The sequence below is a fragment of the Leptonychotes weddellii genome, chromosome 15 (assembly GCF_054177405.1).
Source record: "Leptonychotes weddellii isolate Sample4059 chromosome 15, ASM5417740v2, whole genome shotgun sequence".
Classification (NCBI taxonomy): Eukaryota; Metazoa; Chordata; class Mammalia; order Carnivora; family Phocidae; genus Leptonychotes; species Leptonychotes weddellii.
The window spans coordinates 1,336,959-1,347,034 of record NC_138383.1 but is presented as its reverse complement, the minus strand read 5'-3'; the positions used below and the strand labels follow the sequence as shown (position 1 = coordinate 1,347,034).

General features: G+C 61.0%; 1 protein-coding gene across 5 annotated transcripts in view; it reads left to right on the top strand.

Annotated features, from left to right (window-relative positions):
• The first annotated feature begins 997 nt into the window (after window positions 1-997).
• BAHCC1 (BAH domain and coiled-coil containing 1) overlaps window positions 998-10,076 on the top strand; it is a 49,883-nt gene continuing 40,804 nt past the window's right edge. For 2 of the 5 annotated variants that reach the window (XM_081804256.1, XM_081804255.1), the window contains exons 1-2: window positions 998-1,344; window positions 7,909-8,312. In XM_081804256.1, coding sequence (XP_081660382.1) covers window positions 1,223-1,344; window positions 7,909-8,312 — 526 coding nt within the window. In that variant the 5' untranslated portion in view covers window positions 998-1,222. Of the gene's footprint in view, window positions 1,345-3,940; window positions 4,139-7,092; window positions 7,171-7,581; window positions 7,729-7,908; window positions 8,313-10,076 lie in introns of those variants that run through there. The other 3 variants (XM_081804259.1, XM_081804258.1, XM_081804257.1) reach the window with 3 other exon arrangements.

Here is a 10,076-nt window from a genome sequence, read left to right as displayed (position 1 = left end):
GTATGTATATGCTGGGGATGTGAGCACACGTGTGTGACGTACGCGTGTGCACGCGAGGCGGCACGTGGGTGGCGTGTGCGCGTGGATCTCAGTGTGGTCTGTGGGAGTGCGTGCCCAGGTGTCCGAGAACAGCTGGCTTCTCGGGCATCTGTTTATCTTCTTCGAGGCCAGAGGGCAAGCCAGGAGCGGTGTCTGCCAGGAGAGGCGTGGAAGCGGGGTTCCTGCAGGAAGCTCGCTCGCTGGGGGCTCGAGGACGCCTCTGGCAGCATTCCTGGCTGGGGCGGGCCCGTGGGCTGCTGGGGTGTGGGAGCCCGCTCCCCTGTGAAACTGTGGGCGACCGCAGGGCCCCGGACACCCCAGCTCAACCCAGCTTCCCATCGGGACCCCTTCTTTTCTCCTCTCTGACCTCTCTCTGGTTTTCTCTCCCACCCTGGTGGAAGGCGAGTCTACAGATCCCTACACCATGTTTCTCTAAAATTAAAAACATTTGTCAGCTCTGGACAGCAGGGAGAGTTTGAAAAGGAAACCGGAGGTTTCCTCAGAGCTGATAGCGCTCCCAGCCAAACATGCCCGGCCCCAGCCTCAAGGGGGAACACTGGGAGCTTATTTTGGTGGTACTTTGGGAGCTGCCTAGCGGCCGGTGCCCGAGCTGGGAGGCTGCCAGACCTGACGCAGCCAGCAGGCCCATCTGCAGTTATTTGCTGTAACAACTGTTTTGAAACAGCACTGGGGGCGGGGGAGCCCACTAGATTTGTTTTAAGTGATGGTGGGGGAAGAAGGAGGGGCTGGGGGGGCAGAGGGGGCAGGGAGCCGCACATCCAAGGCTGGCAGGCTCTCCGCAAGCCTGCAGCCTGAGTCCAGGTGCAAGTCACCAGGGGCAGGCACAGCACTGCAGAGGTTCTGAAAGCTAGTTCTCAGCCCCTGGATTAGTAATCTGGTGAAGGTGAGCTGCAACCTGTGGAGGGCAGGGAGGTCCCGGACCCATGCTGTTCTCTGCGGGTCGGTTCCCTCAGCAGCCAGCTTGTCTCCAGTGTGGCGGGGGTGGGGCCCATCAGCCAGGCTCCAGGACCTTCAGACAATCTTCTGCCCGCGGGGGTGGAAGCAGGGTTTGGGGATTTCCCAGCCGGCACCCTTCCGCGCACCGGCTGGGGGATCCTGGAGACTAGAAGCCGCTGCGTCTCCCCCACGAGGCGGTGAGACGCCAGGAGTCCCCTCCCGGCTCATGGGCACCGGGGGCCGCAGCGGCGCACTTGGGGAGCTAGGAGAAATTCCAGTGTTCTGCGGGTCGCCAAGGTCTTCTCTCTCTTGGATGGAGGATGTTTTTCTTAGATGTATTTTGCTCAGGTATATATTTAATTTCAAATGGAGCTTTAATACTTAATATTACATTAAAAAAAAAAAAAGTTCCTGGGCCAGAAAACAAGCTTATTGCAGCAAGTCAGAAATGGGGAACTCCGTTTCCCAGCCAGAGTAGGCAATGTGTTGTCAGCGAGCGGCGCTTTGCCGGGGGTCGGGGCTCCGAGGCTGGAGAGCTGTGCCGAGGGGCTGCGGGAAGCTGGTGGGGGCCCCCAGGCGCACGGACCGGGCAGCCACCGCGCACCAGGCCACCGGAGCCCGGGGCGCATTGTGAGCCCGGCGCGCTCCGGGACCGCGCGGCAGGCCGCTCCCAGCCCGAGCTCCGGCCCCGCCTGGCCCTGCAAGCAGTCCCGGAGACCAGGCCGATGGCCGTCCCCGCCCGCCCACCCCTGGGTGAGATTGATTTCTCCCGAGCCGGGCCGGCTTTCCTGGATGTGCGCGGGAAGCGGGGGGCCTCCGCACATACCCGCGGGGTCGGGATCCGGAGGAACCCAGTCCCCCACACACGCCGGGGCCGCCACTGAGACTCCATCCTCCGGAAGCCCGGCCCGAGCCCGGTGGTCCGTCGTCAGCCACCCCCCGCCCCGATGGCCGCGCCAAGCCGGAGCCGCCCCCCCTCACCCCCCCCCCCGGGTCCGCAACGGGGACCTAATTCAATCGCCCACGGCCTAATGAATAGCCGCGCGCTAATCGGATCTCCAGGCGCTTTATGGATTTATGCATGCCGCCTCTCCTCCCGCGGTCGCTGCGCGCCGCCCGGGGTCGTTTCCGAAGGCGTCGACCTCGGGACTGGCCAGGGGCTCGGGCCGCGGGGGTTTTGTCCCCGCCGCCGCGTCAGGGCCTCGCCGGAGACTCACCTCGGGACCGCGCGCCCTGTCCCGCGATCGCGGTGTCCCGGTGCTTACCTGCCAGCCCCCGGCTCTCCGGAGCTGCCCCGCCGGCCGCGCCGCCCGAAACGGGCGCCGAATCCCGGAGCCCCCGCCCGCCGCCCAAATCCCCCACCACAGGTCAGAGATGCCCGCGGGGTAAGGCCGGCCCGGGCCGTGCGCCTGCTTCCCCTTTCTCTCCGGATTCCTTTGATCCGCGGGTTCTGCAGCGCACCTCGGCTCCCGGCTGCCGGGGTCGGCCCGTGGGGGTCCTGGAAACTGTCCCCAGCTTATCTCCTTTCATCAAGCGGCCTTGGGCGCCTTGAAACCGCGGAGCCAGTAATTGCTTTTTTCAGGAGGCCCTGTGCGGACTGGACAACAGCCAATCAGCGCCTTGTTTACACTCGGTGATTGACAGCCTGCTGGCAGCGTGCCAGCCAATCCCGGCGGTCCCGCGGGAAAGGGCGGGGGGGGGCGGGAAAAGGAAGGAGACAACAGAAGGCCTCGGGTTTAACCCCTTCGTGTCCCTATTGGAATGAGCCAGTGGAGAATTTCTAATGCGTGTGCATGCGTTTGTTAGCATCTATTTTAAATATCCTTTTTTTTTGTCCCCCAGAGAGGGAGGCAGAGATTCACAATGAGAAAGAGCAGTAAAAATAATGTACCCATCACTACTGAGACATCCCTAACCCTAACCTTGACTCCCCGAGAATAAATAGCATTTTGTTGGGAAACCAAATTCCAACAGAAATATTTATTTGGAGAATCTTTTTAAAAGTGCTTTGCATCTGATAACGATGGAGATAATCGTTCAGTGGCTCTTTTTAACTGGAGAGAGAATTTAGCGGGTATGCAGAAGAGTGGCATTGAGAAATACTGTGCATTGTGCATATCAAGGTGAACATATTTTTAAAATCGAGTTGCAGATGAAAAGGGCAATCTTTGTCTTAGACATAAATTCCCCGATTTTCAGTTTCATCGGTGCTCCGTTGCAAAGTATGGCCGCGAGAGATTAAAATGAGAGTTGGCAGATAGATGGCCAGAGAGGCAGGACCCTCTCCCTGAGGTCTGATCCGCAGGCAGGGAAAGGAGACAACCGGGCAGGTGACTCTGGGGTCCCGCGCTGCCCAGGCGTTGGGCGTGCGGGCATTCTTGAGCTCGGCCTGAGCAGGCGAAGGTCTCGGAGTGGTAGAAGGGCCTGCAACCCGAGGAGGCCTCTATGCCTGGAGCTCGGGCCTACTTGCGCAGGGTTCAGCCACCTGCCAGACAGATCTCAGGTATTTAAAAAACATCTGCCTTCACGGGTGTTGCTGTTTCTTCTCCCGGCCTCTGTGCACCAGAAGCCAAACGTTAGACCTGCTGGATTAAAGTTTAAAAAAAAAAAAAAGAAAGAAAGAAAGAAAAAGAAAAAGCCTCCCCCTATGCGCGGACACGCGCTCCCACTCGCCTCGCTCCCTCTCCCGCCCTGCGCCACCACATTCCCATTCAGCAGCAACGATCTGCGCAGAGGAGCTGCGCAGTCGCCGGGCTTGAATTAGGCGCCATCGGGCTCAGTAGTAGCCCTGCTGCTCCCTGATTGGCAGCTCTCTGGCCCGGCGCCAGCCTATTGGGAGGCCTGTTTACGCCGAATGAGTGGCACGAGCTCCCGGCCGCGGAGGGCTGCGCGACCAATCAGCGCGCCCGCTGCTCGGGGCTGAGTGGCACGAGCTTATTAGTATGCAGGGCCCGTGGCTCGCCGCGCCGGGCTGCAGGTTTGAGAGCCGCTCTGGATGGGCTCGCTAGAGTCGTTGTTGTGGAAGCGGTGCATTTACAGTGCAACAGTCAGCACATTGAAAATACCAATAGGAATACAAAACAAAGTCACATTTACTGATTTAATTGTATTGCATTCAATTGTATCCAGGAAACAACCTCCAGTAAGTAACTGAAATTGCTTTCATTTTTTTGTTTTTGTATTTTTATTATTATTTTATTTTTTATTTTGGCTTTGGGGATTTACATTTTTTTTTTCTTTTTAGCAAGATAAATTCAGGGTTGTGATGTTAAGAAATATAGATCTTCCCTTTTAAAAATTCCGTTATAATGTCGAGTAGGCTTTTTTTTTTAAGATGGACTATATATAAGAGCGATTTTTTTTTCTCTGAAAAATCTTATCGATCGGTTTAAAATTCCCCCCGTAACGCGTCCTTGCTTTGCTCTGAGCGCTTGTTGTCTCGATTGACACCCAGCATTAAAAATAAATAATCGCGACAGGACAGGGACCGCCAGGCTGCGTCCAGCGCGAACCGCGCGGGTGGCTCCGGGCGGACAGTCGGCGAGGACCCGGACCCGCCAACGCGAGCCGGGCTCTGGCGGCACCAAGAACGAACCCCGATTGTTCGCCCCCCCACCTTGCACCCTCCCCCGAGCAGCCCCGGGTCGGCCCCGCCCGATCGCTCGGCGGCCCTGGGAACGGGCCGGCTCGGGGTGATTTAGGCGGCCCGGGCCGCTGACCAGAGAGGCTTTCCGGCCGCCGGCTAGGTGCGGGCGAGGGGCCGGGGTGGGCAGGGGTAATGCGAGTTCTTCGGGTTTCGGTTTCCAGAGCCTAATTCATTGCAGAACATTTCAGAGATTCTTTTCCTGGGGGGTGGGGGGTGTTGAGGAAGGAGAAGGGGGGCAGCGAGGCCAGCGCAGCGGGGCGTTTTCACCGCGCGCGTCCCGGTTAGCGCGCGGGGCTCGGACCACGGCCAGCCAGGCGGGGTCTGCGGGCGAGTGCGCCCTGGGGGCGCGGGTTCCGGTGCGGCCCCGGCCCTCAGTCCTCTCCCGCGGGGGCGGGCGCGGCTGTTTCGCAGGGAGCGGGTTCTGCGGCGGCGCCCGAGCAGCCCGCGCCGCGGTGCGCCCCTGGCTCCAGCCCAGCCTGCAGGCCCCACGGAGCCCGCGCGCTGGGAGACGGCGCCGGAGGAGGCCACACAGAAAGGGGTGCTCGTAACCCTAGGGCGGCCGAAGCGGCGGCGGGTTTTTTTAGTCCTTTAGTTAAAACCAAAGCAAACCTAAAGGAGCCCCAGATTCAGGAGCGCGCGAGCCACGTAAAGTGGGGGCGGCGGCTCTGGGGACCGAGCCTCGCTAGCCCGGGGAGGAGCCCAGCGTTCTGAAGTTTGGTTCTTTCCAAAATGCCCTTGTCATCATTTCTCTGTCCGGCGCGAGGCCCCCTGCCTTCCGCAGCTTTTCGCTCCATTTCCTCCCCTAGACCGGCCAGGCCTATGGCCACCGCGCTGTCCTCTGCCGCGGCCTCTGCCGGAGCTGGGGGGAGGGGGCTTAGAGCCCCGGGACTGGCGGGTGACGGCTCCGCGGCTTCGGGCCCAGGCCGCGGCGGCCGCGCGTCCCCGCCCCGCGCCCTCCTCCGCCTGGGTTCCGCAGGCCCCGGGAGCCGCTCGCTGGCAGACGTGGAGGCGCTGCGCGGCCTCTCTTCGGGAGCAAAGAACACAAAGAAAAGTCCTTCCAACCCTGAAAGAATTGCAGTTGCACGGACGGGCAACAGTAATTCACCCCCAGTTTGCGTAAAAAGTCTGGCGGGTTGGTGAGCCCGCGATCCGCCCGCGGGGGGTGGAAGATTAAAATTGCTCCTGGCAGCCGAGCCCGCGTCCCGAGAATCGCGAGCAGCTCGCGCTTTCTCGACAATTCTGAAATCTCTTACAGGAAGAAAGAAACCCCACAAAACAAAAGCCTAGCACACACGACTCCCCGGAGGCCGCCGGGAAGCCTCGCACCCCCGCGGGCTCAGCCCCCGGCCCTCGGCGCCTTTGAAGCCGCAGGTTCCAGACCTCCCTCCCCTCCTTCTCTCTCTTTGTCCCTCCCCGAGGCCCCCGGCCCGGGCAGCCCCTCCCCTGACCCCGGCGCGGGCAGCCCCCTCGCCGGTGCTGCCCTGGCCCTGGCGGCTTGGCGCTCGCTTTGCAGGCCCGAGCGGCGGCGACCCGAGTTATTTGTTAGACCGGGGGAGAGAGCTGGCGATCCCTAGAGGCGAGGGAACCCCAAACCCCTTTGTATGAAGTTGAGAGACAAAGAGAACTCTTTGTCTAGGTCCCATTTATTTACAATGCAAAAGTTCTCCGAATAAATATTAAAAAAGCTTATCAGCTGAGCAAATATGTATTCACTTAATACATTATGTTTTCGATTATAGATTAAATCAAACACAAAATAGTCTGCAAATAAGACATTGTAGAACCCGTAGCATTAAATATAGCAATTTAAAATGGTATTCACGAAATGGAAAACATCTTAGTCGCTCGTGGGACGGCTAAAAAAAAAAAACACGTTTTCTGCACGGTTCACAATCAAGAATATTGAGCCTACCCATCTCCCTTTTGTTGGAGGTGATATCAAACATTAAAACAATGCGGATTTAGGAAATGAGGGGAAATATGCAAAGTGAAAGAGGTTCACGCGGGCGCACGGTCGTGCATTATCTGTCGCCTGCTCCGTGGCTCCACAATCAGCCTCGAAGTGCACTCCCCTAGTTGGGTGGGGGTGGAAAGAAGGGAGGTGGGGGTGTTTTTAAGTGGCTCTGCCGGGAGGTGGAAACCCATGGCTGAGTCCGGGGGTCTGCTGGGACCTGAGCTAGGGCGAAGGTTGCGCGGGGCGCGGCCGGCTCTCCGCGGCCCGAGGGCTGAGCCAGCCGCCGCAGACCCCCGCGTACCCGGGCTGCGCGGCCGCGCGGAGACCGACTTGGCTCGGCGACCCGGGGCAGGCGCTGCAGGGAGAAATTCTGTGGCCGATTTGGGGCGCTAAGAGAGAACAATTTCTGACTCTCAAAGCACTCCCCCACCCCCCCACCCCCGCCCAAAAGTCCCCAGTCCGCAGAGGAAGATCCTGGGCGAATTTGATTGGGGGGCGGGGTAATTGTTCCAGCCTCGCCGGGAAGCTCCCGGCTCGGGGACGGCAGGCCGGGCACTGCGGCGTGGCCGCCCAGGTGACACCGGCGGCGGACGCAGACTCCTGGGACTCTGGGGAACTGGCCCGGGGTCCCGGCTTCGGTGCTGGGGGTGGGGGCCTCATCCCGTTGGAGATGGGGGGGCGGCGCGTTCTAAAGAATGGGCCGAAAGACGCATGGGGGGATGGGAGAAGTGGAGAAAAGGAAGGTTATAAAAAAACAACAACTCTTGAGTTACAATCAATAAAATTACTCGCTTAATTAGCATGGTTATTCGGTTAAGCGGAATGTAGTAAAAGCTGAACCTCGGAATGAGGGGGGAGAGGAAAAAGGCGAGCGTGGACCTCAGGCCTTTTCCTCCGAGACACCTCTGGGCAGCGGGGGAGGGGAGAGGGTGTGCGTGTGAGTGTGTGTGTCTGTGTGTGTGTGTGTGTGTGCGTGATGGCTTCGCAGATTTGGGTTTTTATCACCCAGCGGAGCCAGCAGCCTTTTGCCGCGGCGCCCTCGCCGCAGGGACCCGCGGGAACGCGAAAGGGAAGAGGCGAGCGCTGCAGCCGGGTTACCCCAGGCTCCTCGGGGCCGAGCGCGGCCGGGACGGTGCGTGTGCGCGCGGGGACCGGGTGGCTCGGCGCGCGCGCGAGCGGCGGGAGACGCGCCGAGTGTCCCGGGCCCGGCCGGCCGGCCGGCCCGGCCGCGGCTCCGGGCGGCGGGCGGGCGCGGACCCCCCAGGCGAGCCGAGCCCCCGAGTCACCGAGTCTCTTCTGCTTGCCTCCGCAGACTATGGACCCGCACGGCGGCCGCCGGCTCGGCGCGCGGCCGCCCGCCGAGGAGCCCAGTCCGCCGGCGTGCTGACCGGCCCGCTACCCCGCCGGTGACCCCGGACGCCGCCTCCTCCGCGCCGCCCGCGCGCCGCTCGCGCGCGCCGAGCCGCCCCGGGGCCCCGGCCGCGCTGCTCCCCGGAGGCGGCGGCGGGCCGGGGCCGGGGCCCGGCATGGATGGCCGCGACTTCGCGCCGCCGCCGCATCTGCTGTCGGAGCGCGGGAGCCTGGGCCACCGCAGCGCCGCCGCCGCCGCCGCCGCCGCCGCGCGCCTTGCCCCCGCCGGGCCCGCCGCGCAGCCCCCGGCTCACTTCCAGCCCGGAAAGTACTTCCCGTCGCCGCTGCCCATGGCTTCGCACACAGGTCAGTGCCGGCCGGGGGCGGGCGCGGGAGAGGAGGCCCAGCCGAGAGGTAGGCACGGTCCAGGGGGAATGGGCGCGCGCCCCTCCTCTCCTTGGAGCGTTTGCCGAGCAGCCTTCGGTTTCATTTCCCTGCCGGGGCTCCGGTGGCGGGGCCCCCAGCCGGATCATCGCGGTTTAGAGCGGCCTTCCCCGGGGTCCCCGGGGTCTCGGAGGGGCAGCCCCGGAGCCGGCTAAAAATAAAGCCTTTCCCCCCTGCCCCCCTCCCCCACCCCTTCCTGCAGAAAAACTAAATTCCCCGGAAACCTCATTTCTGCATTCTGCATTCACATCCTTAAGACATTCTGGGGCTGGGACAACGAGGCACTTTCTGCGGGGAACAAAACGGCTGTTGTGACTGGGGGCGGGGGGCGCCGCGGCCTGGCGGATTAGGGCGGTGTGTGCGCGGGGTGAGCGTTAATAGGGACTGCTGGTGTAAGACGAGCAAATCCTGTTTCTATATAAAGCCTTGAAGTGTCAGGGTGAGAATGGGTTTGCAGGGGTTGTATGTGCTTTAACAAGTGCCTCTGGTATCCTGCTAAAGCCGGACGAAGCGTGGCCAGAGCGCGGCCCAGGCTCGCGGCCCGCGGCCCTGGGGGAGGGCAGTGCGGGGCGCCGGCTTGGCTTGGCTGGGGGCGGCGCGGGGCCGCCTCGGGATTTCGGTGCAGGCGAGTGCGCAGCGAATTTGCTCCAAGGGGAGAGAACGGGGCCGCCCGGCGTTCCTGTCCTCTCGGATTCTCTTCCGGAGAGCGTTGGTCCTTGGCAGGGCTGACCCAGGCCTCCGGAGCAACACTAACCCCTCTGGGCAGCTCTGATACTCTACTGTAGAGCAAGGTCCGAGGAGAAGCAGAGCCAGGCAGCGGGGAGCCAAGGGACAGCTACCTCGAGGAGACCCTGGAGGTCACTGGCCTTAGCCCACAGAGTTTGCAGGAATAAGGTTTGGGGCTTGGCGAGGGGGCCTGCTGGTCAACCTTGAAGGCTGGCTTGCTCTTGTTTACAGTTTGTTCTAAACACCAGAAATGTTGTTTGCCGCTTTTTTGGGTTTGTTTGTTAATTTGGCAGTTACAGTTATTATTGCTAGCTTGATGAACTGTGAATACTAATAAAATTATATCTGCTTTAATGGGATTACAATTACTGTGTGGATTAAAACGGATGGAAGACTCGGCTAGAAGGGAAAATGTCAGAAGGGAGGGCAGTCAGACAGAAAAACATAAATTTCCTAAAAAGAAAAAAATATGCAAAATTGCTTAATTACTAATGGGCTTTTAGCATTTACAACACGGAGAGGTTCAGAAAGTTAGGAGGAGGCAGGAGTGGAGGGGCTGGGCTCCCAGGCTCTGCTGGACGCAGCCCTGGGCGAGGGGCCTCGGCAAGGCTGCCCTTCTTTAGCTCTTCCTTGCTGTTCCCTCTTTCTGTCCTTTTCTTTTCTCCCATCTAGATTTATAACTCGAAAGAGGAAACGTACTTGCTTGGGAAATTGGTGATTTAAAAATATCTGTCCTGGCTGTCCCTGAAGTTAAGTGTCTCTCCTGCCCCTGCATTGACGTGCTGCCCACCCAGCTCAGCCCACACTGGGGGGCTGCAGCTCAGGCTCATGTTGGCCGCAGGGACAGTGCAGCCTCCCTACCAGCCCCTTCTGCTGGCTGCGGGCTTGCAGCCCCTGCTGAGGGGGGAAAGGCTGAGCCTGCAGGTTGGGGGATGGGGAGGGAGCAGCTGCAAACCGCCC